The sequence below is a fragment of the Bos indicus x Bos taurus genome, chromosome X (genome assembly GCF_003369695.1).
Source record: "Bos indicus x Bos taurus breed Angus x Brahman F1 hybrid chromosome X, Bos_hybrid_MaternalHap_v2.0, whole genome shotgun sequence".
Classification (NCBI taxonomy): Eukaryota; Metazoa; Chordata; class Mammalia; order Artiodactyla; family Bovidae; genus Bos; species Bos indicus x Bos taurus.
The window spans coordinates 108,347,775-108,366,224 of record NC_040105.1 but is presented as its reverse complement, the minus strand read 5'-3'; the positions used below and the strand labels follow the sequence as shown (position 1 = coordinate 108,366,224).

Here is an 18,450-nt window from a genome sequence, read left to right as displayed (position 1 = left end):
CAGGCTAGCCAACAACTCAACTTGCTGTCATTTGGGGACTGTGGCCAGTCACCCCCAACTGACCCAGGCCCTCCCATTTCCCTCTCCCCAAGCGCCACCCTTCACTCTAGCCAAGCCCCCACACAGCGCTGCTGTGCCAACTGTCTTCTGCCTCTGAATCCAGCTCCGTCCATCTCCTCCTCCCCAGCTTGGCTCACACCTCACCTCCTCAGACAAGCCTTTGAGGATTGCCCCACCTCATCCCCAGCTGATAGCCATCCTCAGGAAGACCAGGGCGGTGGGGGGGGGGGCGTCTTGTCTTGGGTGTTTCTGTGCTAACTTGCCCCATGCTCGCAGCCCAGGGCTCGGCTCCTTAGGGAGTAGGTTTTATCAGGGAAGAGTCTGACCTGGCTATAGCAGAGGGAGGCAAACAGAATAGCCGGGGTGCCCCCTTGCCCACCATGACCCCCAGACCCCTCCCACACACCCGCCCTCCACAGCGAAAAATGTCCATTCGTCCGTCTGCCTGACTGCTTCACTTTTCGGACAACAGCAGCGTCACATATTTCCGAGGCCCACGAAGAATGTCTCGTGGTGAGGGGAAGGAAGGGGGTCAGGTGGACCCAACTCACCTTCTTGAGCAGGTCGTTCTCCTCCATGTACTTCTTGGCTGCATCACTGGCGCTCTCTGCCTGCTTTTTAAAGGCTTCGTTGGAGGCCAACAGCGTGGCCTGCTGGGAGATGAGAGTCACCAGGCGTCTAAGCAGACTATAATTGTTGATAAAACGAAGGGAGAGAAAAAAATGGCTTGCATGAACTTCTTTGGGTTGCGCCCACCCTCTACCTGCCTCCAACCGAGACCTGTCCTTCTGGATCGCCAGCCTGGAGAAGAGCAACGTAGAGCCAACATGAGGGCAAAGATGGAGATGGAGCTGGGAGCTGTCCTCCGCCACCATGATTGCTAATGCCCCCAAAAGGCTGCTTGCAGCCCTGAGGCTCTCTTCCAGCCTCGAAGGCACAGGCAGCAGGGGCCTGACAGGACAAGGGGGACCGGGTTTACGTCCAGCCTGGAGGCCCAGAACCCGGCACTGCAGGGCGGAGCCCAGACATGCCAAAGCAGCCCCAATGCCCCTTTCCTTGCTGCAAGGCTGCACTTGCCCTGATCACCCGGAGCAGCCCGTGCTGGGGGCACTTCGAACGGGCCAGCTGAATCGTGCAGGCCACCTGGGGAGGCAGACACTACCACTGCCCCCATTTTACAGAGGGAAACAGAGACTCAGGCTGCTGAAGCCATCGCTTACAAGCCAGAAACCAATGTGGCTGGAATGTGCACTCCTGCCCGTTCTGACCCCAAGGCCCGAGCTGGCAACCACGCCATGTTCTCAGTTTCCAGGGAACCACACCCGAGGGCGATTGCAAGATGGAGACACCTCTCCTCAGGCCCTTCCCATAGGCAGTCCACAGGCGGCTGCCAGAGCACATGTGTTAGACAGGATCACCACCCTTAGGTTTCCCAGGGTGAGGGGGACAGAGGATAAGGGATCAGGGCCCAGGTACACATCTCAGGTCCAGACCAGCCACGCTGCTGCCAGCCAGAAGGATCTCTATTCGTCTCCAAGGCCAACTGTTCAATATCATGGTAATCCAAGTCAATGCCCCAACCCAAAATGCTGAAGAAGCTAAAGTTGAATGGTTCTATGAAGACCTTTTAGAACTAACATCCAAAAAAGATGTACTTTTCATTATAGAGGACTGGAATGCCAAAGTAGGAAGTCAAGAAACACCTGGAAGAACAGGCAAGTTTGGCCTTGGAGTACAGAATATAGCAGGGCAAAGGCTAGGATGGACCTGCCCAGTCACTGCCCAGAGGAGGGTGCAGGACAGCCAGGGCCCCAGGGGCAAGGGGAGGACTCAGCAAGGGTATTTCCCCAACGATGTGCTCACTCTTAGGAGACAAAGCAACCGAGGCTGCCTGCTCTGAGGCATCATCTCCGGCCTCTTCAGGGCTCTTGTGGACACCCGCTACTCACACCGGCTGAGAGGAGCAGGGAGAGACGGGAGGGCCGAGACGCCCAGCTCGTCCTGGCCGAGCCCCTGCCAGGGATGAGCCCGAGGCGAAGCGACTCATGGGGGCTGTGAGGGACCCATCACGCTTCCTGGTTCAGAGAGCGGCTCCAGGGGCCCCTGTCAGGACGGGGAGAGCCAGGCGACTGATTCCTGGCAGGAAGGGAGAGTTTCCAGTGACATGTGCTCTCTAAAATTAGCGAGCGGGACCTCGTGGCCTGGGGCTCAGGTTTCCCTGTCTCAGCCCTGACTGCCCACCAGCCTGCCCCCCACCAGGCTGGAACCCTGGAAATGCAGGGACCTCTCGAGCGCCCCGGGAGCCAGAGAGAGAGAAGCAATGTGCCTGAGGCACACAGGCAGAGTGGCGGTCCCCGGAGGAGCCCTGCAGGAAAGGCAAGTCTCACTCAACCCCGAGCCCACAGGCAGCCCCCAGACGATCCTGGTGGGGTGGAGCCAGCTGCTCCTCCCAGCTGGAGACTGGGTTGGGGGGGAGGGCACGTGTGCCACCTGGCAGACCCAGCTGGCAATGACAGGGCGGGCCAACCCAAAGTGACACTCCCTGTTTGCCGGCCCCCACAGGCCGACTGCGGCAGGGCTGTGAGTGACTACAGCGGCCGAGCCAGGAAGGCCGGGCCCAGCTCTGCTCGGGGCCCTCCGGGCCCAGCCCCACTTACGGAGAACCAGGGTGAGCAGCAAGAGCAAACACGTGGTACCGAGCCCCAGAACTGCCCACCGTGAGGGCCTCCCCGATTCAGGTCAGGAGCCTCCAGGATCAGGGCCCTGCCCCCGCCACATGTCTTTCATACCAACCGTCTTCATCCTTGTCCTCTCCTTTCTTGTTAGACCTGTTCCTCCAACCCAGCCCCTGGCAATTCCGGGTAATTCCCTCCGCCAGGAGCCTCATCCCTCCAGGCTCTCCTGCCCAGCAGCCCAAGGCCCTCACGGATCCCCTGGCCCCTCCACGCCCCAACCTACACTGACCTGAGCCTTGCCCTGACCACGCCACCAGCAGTAACCGCTGCATCCCAGGAGCAGCCTGTCTGTAGCGTTTGGGGCGGCTGACAGGTCATCCCCTTGCAATTCTTCCCTGCCCTTCCCTCCAACACCCCCAAATGCCTGCCTTCAGGATCCTGGCCAGATCTTGACATCCGGCAGCCTACCCTCTGGTGGCTCCTGTGTCCCCCCAAGGCATGGCCGACTCAGCCCATCCAAGACAAGCCAACCAGCCCTGCAGTAGATGGCATCGCTGATCTACCTGAGCTCTCGGACTTGCATGTCACCCGGAGCCCCAGTCCTCCTGAGGCCTCATTGCTTCTCTCCTGGGTGACTGTAACAGCTCCTAACTGGCCTCCTCCCTACCCTTGATCATACAGTTTTGCAAACCACAACCCGAAGGAAAGCCAGTGACCCTTCTCCAAGACAGTCTGACCATGTCACCCCTCTGCTGCGATCCCTGATGCCCGCCTACTGCCTCTGGCTGGCACACAGCCGTCGGTGAGCTGGCTCTTATCCCCTCCCCACCTGCATGGCCCTCTGCTCCAGTAACACCGAACTGCTGGCTGTGCGTGAGCACACCAGTCCTCGCTTGCCTCATCTCCATGCCGCTGCATGTCAGCCCTCGCCAGTCCCCCTCCTGGTGGAGCGCGCTCACTGATGACTCAAGAGCCAGCCTGCTCTCCCCTCAAAGCCTCTCCTGAATGCCCAGGGTCCCCTCCGCCCATTGCACAGTCCCTGCTCTTCCTGATCATCTCCCCACATCACCGTGTCACTTGCTCCTCACCTGGCTGCCCAGCTACAGATGCCTTCAGGCCCGGGACAGCACCCTCAATCTCCCGACCCTCTTGTCCCAGGTCCACTGGGAAGGGGCCCAGCAGATGACGTCTCCCGCCCCCCGCAGCGGTGAGATCACACCTCTGGCCAGGACAGAACGTGGGTCTAGGGCCCTGGCTCTCCCCAGACTCAGCCTTTCCTCAGCCCGGCCGCAGCGAGGGGGACACAGGCTGACACGGGCAGGGCTTGCCCGTCAGTTGAACCATAGGGTGACAGCAAACGGCAACAGCAGGTGCCATGTCAGACCTGTGGTGATAAGCCAGCTAGGCTTGTGACTGCCATGGTAGCTGAGAAGGCACTTGGGAAAACATTCATCATCAAAGCTGGGGGCAGAGCCCAGTGCCCCGGCCCAAGTTCAAAGGGTGCCCCTGCCAGTTACCCGGAAAAACCAAGAGCGGCACTCCCTAGCATGGCCACCCATGCCTACCCAGGAGTCGGCATTCTAGAACTTCTTACTGCCCCTGACACATTAGGCCCCATGCTCCTGGGCCTGCCCTTCATTTACCCAAGATCCAGCTCCAAAGCTCCTGGAACCCTCCGCTCCCTCTCAGGCACATCAGTGCACCCTTTTTCTGTCTGTCTCCTGAATGCTCTGCGTCTCCCCTGGGACCCAGACCCAGGACAGAGCAGGGCACACGGTGGGAGGTGCTCCACTTCAGAATCTCCAAGTCTCAACAGCGCAGAGATGGCAGTCAGCCTAGAGAGAAGGCTGGCGGCCTGCTCTCCCCATGCCTGCTGGCCCCGCTCCATCACGCTCAGCTCGACCGCCCAAGTCCTGTTCTGCAGGTACCTATTCTTAGCCATTTCTGGACAACAGGTGAGAAGCCACCGCCAAAGGGATTTCCCAGAGGCACAGGGCTGGCAGAGGGGCCCAGGGTCTGGGTTATAAACACATTCAGTAACAGAGGGAGACGTCAGGGCCCAAACCATAAGAGAATCCAAAAGTGGCCTTGGCGGACAAATGTCACCCCCAGAGACCTAGTAAGATGTTTCTGGACACTGAGGAGGGCTTTCCTGCTTTTCTAAAAGGTTGAGTAAACAAGAGTCGGCAGTAGAGAGAGAGCCAAGCATATCAAGCAGCAGGGACATGCTTCACAGGTGCTCTCCACCAATCCTGTCTGCCTCCTCTGGGTGAACTGGAGGGGAGGGCTGGCTTCATAGGAATTGAGAAGAGAGCAAGAAGGAGTGTCTTCGCACATCCCAAATGGAATATTCTAGGCCTGTGGCCACCCCGCTCCACCCTGGCTGTTGCCAATCCTGCCATGAGCATTTACCAGGTCACTCGGCCCTCAGGACACGACAGGACAAGACAAATGGGCAGGCACCTTCCCTTACCCTGTTGCACCGCGCGAGCAGGAAGCTGGGGTCACAGCGCCACCTGTTGACATTCCAAGCTGACTACAACCCTGTCCCAGGTGGTGCCCTGGGCCGCAGGTGGACGCCAAGGCAACACAGAGGCTGCGGTGCAGATGCGTGGGGAGGTGGCCACCCTGGTGAGGAGCCGAAAGCCAGGTGCCGCCCCAGCAAAAGCTTGAGGCCAAGGACACAGGCAAAGTCTAATAGTAGGGCTGAAGTGGCCCCAGGGAACTCTCACCCTAATGAGTCTGGAGTCACAGAAATAAGGAGGCGGCAGAAGGGGAAGGAGAGCTGACTCAGAAACTGTCCAGGGAAAAATTTTCTGAGGGCTGCCCCCATCCATCCATCTCAGGAGTACATTTCAGCCCTCAGAGGTCCTCTTCACCCTTGAAGTCAGAAGAAACAGGAGGGGGTCGGGGAAAGGCCAAGGCCCTGCAGCAACTCAAGCTTAAGCCCTGATGTCTACCCTGGGGACAGCAAGGCCAGATACAGAGCGCAGGGGCGGCAGGCCCTCTGGAGCTGAAGAGAAGCCGTGAACAGGAGCGAGCTTGTCACGTTGCCTTCTTGAAATCAGGGACAGAGAGCAACCAAAAGAGGCCACACACCCCAGGCAGATGCTCCAGTGCTGAAATGCACTGGGGGCACTCTGGCTACTTGGACAGAGTGGGAGGTGAGTGGGTAACAGGTAGGGAGGCCAGAGCTCCCCAGGCAGCAGGAGGAAATAAACTGCAGGGTTTTTTGCCTTCTCTACATACATAAAATTCAGATGGGTGTATCTCTCCTTTTCTCCTTTGCCTTTCCCTTCTCTTCTTTTCACAGCTATTTATAACGCCTCCTCAGACAGCCATTTTGCCTTTTTGCATTTCTTTTTCTTGGGGATGGTCTTGATCACTGCCTCCTGTACAATGTCACAAACCTCTGTCCATAGTTCTTCTGGCACTCTGTCTATCAGATCTAATCCCTTGAATCTATTTGTCATTTCCACTGTATAAACCTAAGAGATTTGATTTAGGTCATACCTGAATAGCCTAGTGGCTTTCCCTACTTTCTTCAATTTCAGTCTGAATTTGGCAATAAGGAGTTCATGATCTGAGCCACAATCAGCTTCCGGTCTTGTTTTTACTGACTGTATAGAGCTTCTCCATCTTCGGCTGCCAAAAATATAATCAATCTGATTTCGGTATTGACCATCTGGTGATGTCCCTGTGTAGAGTCTTCTCTTGTGTTGTTGGAAGAGGGTTTTTGCTATGACCAGTGCATTCTCTTGGTAAAACTCTGTTAGCCTTTGCCCTGCTTCATTCTGTACCCCAAGGCCAAACTTGCCTGTTACTCCAGGTATCTCCTTAATTCCTACTTTTGCATTCCAGTCCCCTACAATGAAAGGACATCTTTTTGTGTGTGTTAGTTCTAAAAGGTCTTGTAGGTCTTCACAGAACCATTCAACTTCAGCTTCTTCAGCGTTACTGGTCAGGGCATAGACTTGGATTACCGTGATAGTGAATGGTTTGCCTTGGAAACGAACAGAGATCATTCTGTCATTTTTGAGATCGCATCCAAGTACTGCATTTTGGACTCTTGCTGACTATGATGGCTACTCCATTTCTTCTAAGGGATTCTTGCCCACATTAATAGATATAATGGTCATCTGAGTTAAATTCACCCATTCCAGTCCACTGATTGCTAAAATGTTGACATTCACTCTTGCCATTTCCTGTTTGACCACTTCCAATTTGCCTTGATTCATGCACCTAACATTCCAGGTTCCTATGCAATATTGCTCTTTACAGCATTGGACCTTGCTTCTATCACCAGTCACATCCACAGCTGGGTATTGTTTTTGCTTTGGCTCCATCCCTTCATTCTATCTGGAGTTATTTCTCCATTATCTCCAGTAGCATATTGGGCACCTACCGACCTGGGGAGTTCATCTTTCAGTGTCCATTCTTTTTTCCTTTTCATGCTGTTCATGGGGTTCTCAAGGCAAGAATACTGAAGTGGTTTGCCATTTCCTTCTCCAGTGGACCATGTTTTGTCAGAACTCTCCACCACAACCTTCCAAATAGCTGAGAAAAGAAGAAAAGCTAAAGGCAAAGGAAAAAAGGAGATACCCATCTGAATGCAGGGTTGCAAAGAATAGCAAGGAGAAATAAGAAAGCCTTCGTCAGTGATCAATGCAAAGAAAGACAGGAAAACAGTAGAATGGGAAAGACTACCAATCTTTTCAAGAAAATTAGATACACCAAGGGAACATTTCATGCACAGATGAGCACCATAAAGGACAGAAACTGTGTGAACCTAACAGAAGCAGAAGATATTAAGAAAAGGTGGCAAGAATACACAGAAGAACTATACAAAAAAGATCTTAATGACCTAGAAAACCATAATGGTGTGATCACTCACCTAAAACCAGACATCTTAGAGTGTGAAGTCAAGTGGGCCTTAGGAAGCATCACTACGAATACAGCTAGTGGAGGTGATAGAATTCCAGCTAAGCTATTTCAAGTCCTAAAAGATGACGCTGCTAAAGTGCTGCACTCAATATGCCAGCCAATTTGGAAAACTCAGCAGTGGCCACAGGACTGGAAAAGATCAGTTTTCATTCCAATCCCAAGGAAAGGCAATGTCAAAGAATGTTCAAACTACCACACAACTGCTCATCTTACACGTTAGCAAAGTAATGCTCAAAATTCTCCAAGTGAGGCTTCAACAGTACATGAACCGAAAACTTCCAGATGTTCAAGCTAGATTTAGAAAAGGCAGAGGAACCAGAGATCGAATTGCCAACATCTGCTGGATCATCAAAAAAGCAAGAGAGTTCCAGAAAAACATCTACTTCTGCTTTACTAACGCCAAAGCCTTTGACTGTGTGGATCACAACAAACTGTGGAAAATTCTTCAAGAGATGGGAATTCCAGACCACCTAACCTGACTCCTGAGAAATCTGTATGCAGGTCAAGAAGCAATAGTTAGAACCCTACATGGAACTCAGCTATCAGGGAATCCACCTGCCATGCAGGAGACCCCGGTTGCAGGGAGGTTCTTTACCAATTGAGCTATCAGGGAATCCACCTGCAATGCAGAAGACCCCAGTTCGATTCTGGGGTCGGGAAGATCTGCTGGAGAAGGGATAGGCTACCCACTCCATTATTCTTGGGCTTCCCTTGTGGCTCAGCTGGTAAAAAATCCACCTGCAATGCAGGAGACCTGGGCTGGGAAGATCCCCTGGAGAAGGGAAAGGCTACTCACTCCAGTAAGTCCTGGAGAATTCCACGGACTGTATAGTCCATGGGGTCACAAAGAGTCGGACAGGACTGAGTAACTTTCACACACACACAAGTGTTTTTCTTATGGAAATGTTTTTCTTAATGGAACTATGTATTCGCTTTAGAATCTGCCTTTCTTCAAAGTGGTTCAAGATTAACTTTTTTTCTTTTCTCAAACCTTGGGCTGATAATGGTTCAACAAACCAGTGTTCATGTCAATTGTTTTATGGCCGGGGGGAATGAGACACCTCGTACCATCCTATCTCAAACATGCACATACACTGTGGGAAAGGGGACTGGTGAAACCCCTCAGCCTTGAGGTATCTCTCTTATCTGATTAATAAGCTTACTAACAGACATATTCTGTCCCCTTCTGATGTCTATGCCAGAAGCTTTCCCTACCTGTTATACTTTAATAAAACTTCGCTACACAAAATGCTCCAAGTAGTTAAGCCTCGTCTCTGACCCTGGCTCGAACTCCTCTCCTCTGGAGGTCATGGCTCGGCTTGCAGAAGCAACCTTTCAGAGGGAGGGAGCAGTCACCCAAGATGTGCCCCACACAGCCAGTAAGTGTTAGTCACTCAGTCGTGCCCGACTCTTTGCAACCCCATGGACTGCAGCCCACCAGGTTCCTCTGTCCATGAGACTTTCCAGGCAAGGATACTGGAGAGGTCGCCATTTTCTTCTCCAGGGGATCTTCCCAACCCAGGGTTCGAACCCCGGTCTCCTGTACTGCAGGCAGATTCTTTACCGACTGAGCTACAAGGAAAGCCCCACACAGTACTCCAATCCAAAGCAAAGTGTCTCTTGCAAGGCAATGAGCCCAGGAAAGAGGCCTGGCCCAAACAGGGAACAAAGCCAAGGACTAGAGGTGGTATCAGCTACTCGATCCAACGCAGAGGCCACTGGTGGCCTTTCCGTTTTAAATTAATATTTTGGTCCTATCACTTTATGGCAAATAGATGGGCAAACAATGGAAACACTGACAGACTTTATATCCTTGGGCTCCAAAATCACTGCAGATGGAGACTGCAGCCATGAAATTCAAAGACGCTTGGTCCTTGGAAGAAAAACTATGACCAACCTAGACACATGTTAAAAAGCATGCCAACAAAGGTCCATCTAGTCAAAGCTATGGTTTTTCCAGTGGTCATGTATGGACGTGAGAGTTGGACTATAAAGAATGCTGAGCCCTGAAAAACTGATGCTTTTGAACTGCGGTGTTGAAGAAGACTCTTAAGAGTCCCGTGGATAGGAAGGAGATCAAACCAGTCAATCCTAAAAGAAATCAGTCCTGAATATTCATTCACTGGAAGGACTGCTGCTAAAGCTCCAATACTTTGGCCACCTGATGCAAAGAACTGAATCACTGGAAAAGACCCTGATGCTGGGAAAGACTGAAGGCAGGAGAAGGGGGATGACAGAGGATGAAATAGCTGGATGGCATCACCAATTCGATGGACATGAGTTTGAACAAGCTCTGGGATATGGTGATGGACAGGGAAGCCTGGCGTGCTGCAGTCCATGGGGTCGCGAAGAGTCGGATACGACTGAGCGACTGAACTGAAATGATATTAAATGAAAAATCAACTCCTCAGTCACAGCAGCCACACTTGTTCACAGCGAGCATGTTTCCAGCCTGGAGGCAACTGGTCAGATGGCGCTGGGCTGGAGGAGCTCACAGTCCTTCCCATCTACAGACCTGCTCTCCATGCCTCCTGCCCTCTGCCTTCCGAGAAAGGGGCCCTGCTAGAACATCAGGCTTCCTTCCCATGACCTTGGAATCAGGAAAACTGAGCCCCTATTGTTTGGCACCGTGCCCCCAAACTGCTCATTTGCCATTTGCCTTTAGAGTATGAGGAAGAGAATTCTTTGGCCAAAACCAAGTAGCTGAGCAAAAAATCCAATTTTAAAAGAAGCTGATGCTCATTTCAATGCATGTCAGATGGTCTTCCGTGATCTCTTCATAGGCAACTCCCCACACTTTACCGCAGTCCCCACTTTATCAGAGCCCCTGCTGGGCCTAGCACCCACAGGACACCAGCACACTAATGCAGCTGGGCGACTTTGGCTGGAGGAGGAGGGGACTAGAAATCAATGGACTTATCAAAAAGTCTGTTATTCAGTGCTTAGCTCTGAAGCACTATTGTATTTGAAGTCTCAGAAAATGATGGCAGCTGATTGACAGATCAAGAGGAAATCCCTCTACCTGGCCTTCTAAGGTCAGCCCTTCAGTTAAATCACTTTATCTCTGGGATGATCTTGAGCATCAGATTTTAAAAACCCCTCAGTTATTTTATTTAGATGTGGATTACAGCAAGAGTAAAAAAATATACTTTTTTAGGTTTCCCTTGTGGCTCAGCTGGTAAAGAATCCGCCTGCAATGCAGGAGACCTGGGTTTGATCCCTGGGTTGGAAAACTCCCCTGAAGAAAGGAAAGGCTACCCCCTCCAGAATTCTGGCCTGGGTCCCAAAGAGTCAGAAACGACTGCGCGACTTTCACTTTCATGTTCACTTTCAAAAAAGTATAAGCAAAACCTGCAAAGTAATCTGGGAAATGTGACCAATCACCACTAAGTTGGTTACTATGAAGTTACTCTAAGGTTCTCATATGCAAAATACTAGCGTGCTTAAAACTTTTTAACCAAATCCCTCTCTTTTCAAAGTGATAGGCCAAAATCCTATTTTGCCTATAAACATGCTATTTGGGATTGGCTTCAAAATACTCCAGAGGATAACGGGAGTGATCAAACTAGACTGGCCAAGGACACACTCGCTGTTGAAACTGAGTGACACCCGCAGGGGGCTGCTCTTCTCTACTGCCTCCAGTGCTCAGCCAGGCCTGAGAACCCCCAGCAACATCCAACCAGACGCCAGGGCCCTGAGGCTTCCTTGGTGTTTCCCCCCAAACCCCTCCTCGGCCGGCCTCTCCTGGCCTTCCACTCTTCCCCCTGCACTCACTCTCCCCACCCTGTGCCCAGCCTGGAAAGTTAAGACCCTGAGGGCCAGGCCTGGCATTCTCTGTGGCACAGCCCACCACACAAGTGGGGAAAATCCCACAAAACTCTCTCACTACTTGGGGTGATACCAGGAACAGTCACTGTTTATGAAGCAATCCCCATAGACCAGACAGGATGCCAAGAACACAGCCCCGGTCACCTTAATCCTTACACCAAGCCTGTGAAAAGGCATCCTCAGCCATTTAACCAGGGAGGGAAAAGGCTCCAGAGACTGAGTGACTTCCTCGAGGTGACATGGCTCAACAGTAACAGACCCAGGGCCCAAACCCAGCTAATTCCAACACCCACTCTCACTACAGCTGCCTGCCTCTCAGGGCCGTTGTGGGCTATTACATCCCGCTGGGGAAGGGAACTTCGCAAGAAAGCCCAGGCCACCCCATCCGTATTGACTGTGGCGACAGAACCCAGCCCTAAAGGAGTAGGCAGAAAACAAGAGGGAACCGCGGACCAAGTTCAGGTCGTTAGAGATGGAGCAATTTCACACACAGGGCCTGGATGCAACTACTGCTTTGGTCCTGACCATTCACATTTCCTCAAAGGCAAAGAAAACAGAGCTTGACTCTTAGAACCTGCAAACCTCAGCCCAGCAAGAGCTGCCGGGCAGCCACATCCACAACTGCAGAGGGACACCGGCCAGTTGCAGCCCCACTCAGAGCAGGGAAGGAGGCACGAAGGCAACAGATGAGACACAGTGCACAGTGCCCGGGTACATCCTAAATGGTGACCTGCACCGTGCCCTCAGGGACCAAAGACCCACAGCGCGGCGCCAGAACCAGCAGCATCCATGTCCTCAACACGTGTGTCTTCGCACGCACTCCCCCCACCCCAGCGTTCCTGCTCAGTGCTAAGGAGACCTGAAGAGCTGGGCATCCAACCTAGAACAGTCGGCACAGCAGCTCGAGGAGTTCAACCTAGACACGGGCCTGAAGCCGGCCCTGTCTGCCCAGACACTCCCTTCAGGCCCAAAGGGGAAGGCAGCCCTGTGTATGTGCCTGGCCCTTGGCATGGAGCCGGCAAGACTAGAGGGGGTGACCCTAGGTGGCCATGTCCCAGGCCACCAGGGCCTTGGAGGTCAGCACAACACAGGCCTTGGACCACAGGATGAGAAAGGCAGGAAGCACAAACGGGGGTTCTAGGCTGACTGGCAGGCCAGCAGGTGGGGGTCAGGGGGGTCCAGGCTGAGGCCACGGAAATAGGGAAGGGGCCCCACGTGGCTGGTTCATGACAGAGAGACCAAAGCAAAGACTCAGAGGGCTGCAGGAAGGGGTCACATCCCGAAGGTCTCAGGGTCAGGCCTTGATGTCAAAGCCACTCTGAAGGCACTGGAAGCAGGGGCGGTGGGGCGGTTTTATACCATCAGAAAGCTTGCTTGGCTGGACCAGGCAGCGCAGACAGGCTATGAGGGCAACTGTGGGGCAGGAAGCCTACTGAGATGACGCAGCGCTTTCTGGACACCGAGGAAGAGAAGCTCAGGAGGTAAGCTCCCTGGTTTGTGGAGGGGGGACAGAGTTCCCGTTTGGAAGATGAAGAGTTTGGGAGGGTTGCCTGAACTACACTCCTGAGCTGCACACCTAAAAATGGTTTGGAGGGGCAGGTACTTCCCTGGTGGTCCAGTGGTTAAGACTCTGTGCCTTTAGTGCCAAGGGCCCGGGTTCAAGCCCTGGTAGGGGAACTAGGATCCATGCAGCCAGGCCAAAACAGCAACCAACGAATATGAGAAAGCCTGTCTGACAATCTCATATATGACAGAAGAATGAAAAAGCGGTTCAGATAGCCTGCTTGATGCTATATGTACGTTTGACAATTACAAACAAACGAATGAAAAAGATACCACAGGAGCTGGGGAATCACCTGTGATGAGAAAAATGGGCAGAGCTCCCCCAGCCTTCTGTGTGGAGACAGCTGTTCTCGAACTTCGTGGCCCAGCCCACAGCTGGGCTTTCTCAGCAGGAAGCACTGAGACCTGGGAAGGTAGCAAGCTGCCCCACATCAGAGCAACCATGGAGCAGCAGGGGAGAGCTTTGTGAGGAAGGACACACCTGTTTAAGGATGTGATGCTCCCCGACCAGGGATTGAACCCAAGCCCTCGGCAGTCAGAGCACGGATTCTTAACCACTGGACCACCATCAGGGAATTCTCCCCGCTGTGTGCTCTTAACCCCAGACCCAGGAGGAGCCAGTGCCACTCCCAGCCTCTTCTCCTAGCCTTGCTCTCTCCCTCTGTGGTCCCCTCACCACTAACCTGCTATCTCTCTCCCCTAGTCTTGTCTCTCCCTGAATCGGCCTTCATTACCCTTAACCTGGCTTCCAGGGAGTGGTCGCCCAGCCCTCTCACCCATCCGCCATCCTTCGACCCCTCCGTGAAGCCACCCCCCTCCACTGCCCAGCCCCTGCTTCCTCGCACCTTCCAGTGGGCCTCTCGAGCTCCCTTCCCCTACATGCATGTACCAGTCTTCCTCTGGGTTTTGCCACTCTGCGGGCACCCACAGCAGAACCACCACCGCTTCTGCCTCCAAGGCTTGGGGTCCCCACTAGTTCCCCTCCTTTCTCCGGCCAGCACCTCAGAAACCTGGTTCAGGCCACCAGCATCTCCCAATTCAGTGATCTCCCCTTTGCGCCCCCTGCTTCTAGGTGCTCTTGCGCTAAAAACTACCCCACCCCAGGTGCTGTTGCCAAGTACAAATGTGCAACTCGGACCACGGCACAGCACTGCTGGAAAAATGCAGCACTCTACCACACAGAGGTCAGGTACACACTCTGAAACTGGCATTAAAAACCCTCCACCATGTCTCTGGCCACTCCTGAGTCATCTACCCTGCTCCACGTGCTCCTTCTCTAACAGCCCACTGGGTTCTGGGACTGGGCCAGTACCTGCCAGTGAGACATGTGCAAATTCGCAGGAGAAAAACAGGAAGACAGACACAAACACTATGACCAGGAGGTCCAGCTGAGAGGCATGCAAAGTGGCAACTGAGAGGGGTTTTCCTGGTTTATGAGAGAAAACTGGGGGGATGAGCCTGATGTTCAGCAGCGGGGAACTAGAAGATTCGTAAGAACGCTGGAAACTGATGGGCTGTAGTAGAACAATGTTCATGACGGACAGTGGGAGATCCAAGTTCGCCTGTGGTAGTTCCAATGTGAAGACGCGTGTGGCTGCTGTAGGGAAAGAACCCAGGTGCTGAGGTCCTATCACTTTAAATCGGAATTCTCAGTTCTGCTGATGACTAGCTCTGGGAACTTGGGTCTCTGAACCTCAGCTTTGCAGAACTACTGTAAAAATTAACGTGTGCTTGGCACATGGAATCCTTAACAAATGGTAACTGATATCAGTCTAGAAAGATATTCAAAAAAGGCATGTGGCAACATTGGTTGACATTTTAGAGGATGTCTTTTATTTGTTTATTTAAAGCCTCAACTTCCTCCAAAGGCTATATACTTTCAGATGGCTTAATAATCTTCAGATAGGGGCACTTTCGTGGTGGTCCAGTGGTTAAGAATCCGCCTTGCAAGGCACGTGACGATCCTTGGGTGGGGAACTAAGATCCCGCATGCCATGGGGCAACTGAGCCCTCATGTAACAACTACTGAAGCCCGTGAACTCCAGAGACTGTGCCACAATTAGAGAGCCCATAGGCCACAAAGAAAGATCCCACATGACACAGCAAAGATCCTGCAGGCTGCAAGTAAGACCAATGTGGCCAAATAAATAATCTTCAGAGTACAAAAGGGACTAAGAGATTAAAGTCACTGGACTCCTAAAACTTAGGCTAAGGCTGATGCATATATTATGTGCTTGACCCAGGCACCTTCCTACCAAAATCCAGGGGAAAAAACAGCCTACAATCCAGTCTACAGTCAGAGGCAGACTATAAACCAACAATCTGTTACTAAGAGCTCACACCAACACAAACAAGCGGGCATCCGAACTGGTATCAGAACTAGGCAGAGGCTTGGGCTGGCCATTTAGAACCTGTGCAACTCAGGCCATCTCTCCAGTGCTCCCTCTCTCCTGGGCTGCCCTTTTCCACTCACAAAGGCCCCCTGAATTATGAAGCTATTACAGAAGTCCTTACTGATTTCAAGCCGAACCAGAACCCAAACAATTCACACACACAACTATTCTCCCTCAGTATTCCTGCAGCAGCTCTGTCTCCTGTACAATGATGTTCTGGTTATGGAGCTACGACCGTGAGTGGGACTCTGCAAAACAATCTAATACACCTAAACTTGACCCAGCCGTGACAGAGAGACATCTCTCTTGTTCTTTCACACAGACTTGCACACGGCTAACAAGAGTTAGTGGGTCATTTATGCAAAAGAAAAGTGTACAAAAGTTGAGAGGAACATGGAAGCAAAGCCATGTAGGACAATAAACGAACTAGTCCATGTAGGGCAGACAGAGGAGAGAAGGCAGTCTTCAAAGAGAAAGCGCTTCCAAAACTACAGGACAGACAAGAGCATGGTTTCTGGAAATACCAACCAGGTACACAAGGAGAGGGAGAGAGTATGCCCAGTGTTTTAAATGTACTTGACCACTGAGTCACTTTGCTGTACACCCGAAATTAACACAACATTGTAAATAAACTATAGTTTGATTTTTTTCAATGGTTAACAATTAAACACCAGGGTCACTGGGAGCTCAGCAAAATGCAGGTCCTTGTCAGCAGGCCAGGGGCAGGGCAGAGGGTCTCCATTCCCAACAAGCCCCCAGGTCTAGCCAATGCTGCTGGCCACAGGCCACGTTGAGAGCAGCTAGGTGCCAGGGAACGAGGATCCCACAGATCCCATTTCCAATAATTAAACAGAGAAAAAGGGGAAAAAAAGAAGCATCCTGTGCCAGATTAGAAAGCATCAATGTGGGAAAGTGGTTTTTTAATGGTAAAAATTTCCAACCAGCTCACCTATGTGTGACCAGGGAACTGATTTAATACACGATGGTGCCCTCACAGCATGGAACACTGCACAGCCATGAAGTACAGGAGAAGTCTGTGCAAGTCATTTAGAAAAACTGCCAAGATAATTGAGTGAAAAGGGCAAGTCAAAGCAGAGCAAAAAAAAAAAAAAAAAACCATAGTGCTCATAAGAAAACAGTTAACATATATGTAAAAGATTATTTTTAAAAGTTTCAGAAACATCCCACTTATTACCTATAGCTATCTCTGGAGATGAAAACTTGCAGTTTCTCACCACACACAACTATTTGAAGTTTGGGAGGCTTTGTTTATGTTTACAGTGAGTAGGGATAACTTCTGTAATCAGAATAACATAGGTGATAGTTGTGTTTTTAAAGTGTTTCCTGCAAGCTGCATATGAGCTGTGTATTTGGACAAGAACAGTTCTATGGCTAATGTCATGCAAAGAGAGAAGTTCCTCAAGGGTCACAGCCACCATACAGGGTCTGACCCCTAGACTAGGGAGGAGTGTATCATCTTGGAAAATTCTAGAAACTAAACAGATCATCTGTGGACAACTAGTGAATCCACACCGATCCTCGGGGTCACTTTCCTTTTCTAAAAAGTCACACGAGAATTTCACATCCTTTTTTTTGATCAGCTACTGGACAGGGATCCAGGAGAGTGTGGCAGGTACAGCAAAGCCTCTTTCAGCCAAGACAGACAACAAACAGATGGGGAGCTGCGGGAACAACCCGGCCCAAGAAGCTACTGTCTGACACATTTTAAAGGGAATTCGCTGAAACCTTCCTTACACGTTTCTCAGATTGAGAGGTCACAGCACAGTGGGGGAAGCAGCTGAGAGGACAGAGCGCATTGGACCTGTGGTCCAGATCTCACTCTCCTCTTAGAGATTCCACACCCCGCTTAGGAAAAGACAGAGATATAAACGACGACTGCTCTTCTTTAAATTCACCAGTCTGGGTTCGAAAGGAGACTGCCAACTGCTCTGCACCCTGACTGTGGTGGTGTTCTACTCTTCACTGGTCAAGCTAGAACTAGACGCTGACTAGTGCTTTATGCCAGTTTTTTAAAGTCAACTGCAGGAATTAAGCTGGAATGCCTAGCTTCATGGTGTTGCAGAGGACTGAGCTGAGCACACACTCACTCATCTGATACACCTGGCTACACTGTCCCCCGGCCCACTCAGATAATACCTGCCCTGGAGGCATTCTTCTGGAAGAGATCACAAAAGCAGAGCAGTCAGGAGAGTCAGACTTCAAAATCACAGTACGTGAGGAACAAACACCATTCCACCCAACAGCACTGTGACTACTTCTAAATTCACTACCTGAGCTTTGCCAGCATCTCTTTAAAGGTGGGACCCCAACTGCAACCCTCCACACAGCACTGGCTGACACTGAGTCAAGCAAGGCTGGTGCCTCCAGCCCTCACTGGAGGGGACTAACAGCTCATGAGCTTCTGCAGTAGCTCTGCCACGAACTCCTACTAAGCTGCAGTAAGGCACAAGCCCAAGTTTTTCTGAGTTCCTGTTTGGCCTTGTCTCCGCTGCCCTTTATGAACCTACACACACATTTGCAAACGTAATCCTGTTAAAAACTCAAGTCTCATTCGAGTTGGCCCCATCAGCAAACCTGTCTAGATGGCCGTGGGTTCTGAGTAGTAGCTCACATACCTGTTTTTCAACTCCTCCCACTTCCATTTCTCCCTGCACCTGCTCGCCATAACAAATATCCTCAGCAGAGAAGCATTGAGCCGGCCAGCGATGGAGTGCAAGCTCCTGAGACCCCTATTTGGATGGAGGTGACCCATACAGCAGCCACTCCTGGGACTTAGGACCCCACCCAACTACACTATTATGCCAGCACAGTGCCCACACTTCAGCACCTGGTCCATAAGAATCTTCTTGAATCGGAGACTGGCAAACCTTTTGCAGAAAATCCACACACCCCAAATGGGCAAAGGCAGGGATAAGACTGACAGAACCTGTCCCCCCAGCACTCACAATAGTTGCCAGTGATCCCTC

At 51.8% G+C, this 18,450-nt stretch overlaps 1 protein-coding gene across 2 annotated transcripts in view; it reads right to left on the bottom strand.

Moving 5' to 3' along the window:
• The window catches only part of BCAP31 (B cell receptor associated protein 31), a 29,063-nt gene that overhangs the window by 2,486 nt on the left and 8,127 nt on the right, over nt 1-18,450 (bottom strand). For both annotated transcript variants that reach the window (XM_027535037.1, XM_027535038.1), the window contains exon 5: nt 612-747. In XM_027535037.1, the coding sequence (XP_027390838.1) occupies nt 612-747 (136 nt within the window). The remainder of the gene's footprint in view (nt 1-611; nt 748-18,450) is intronic.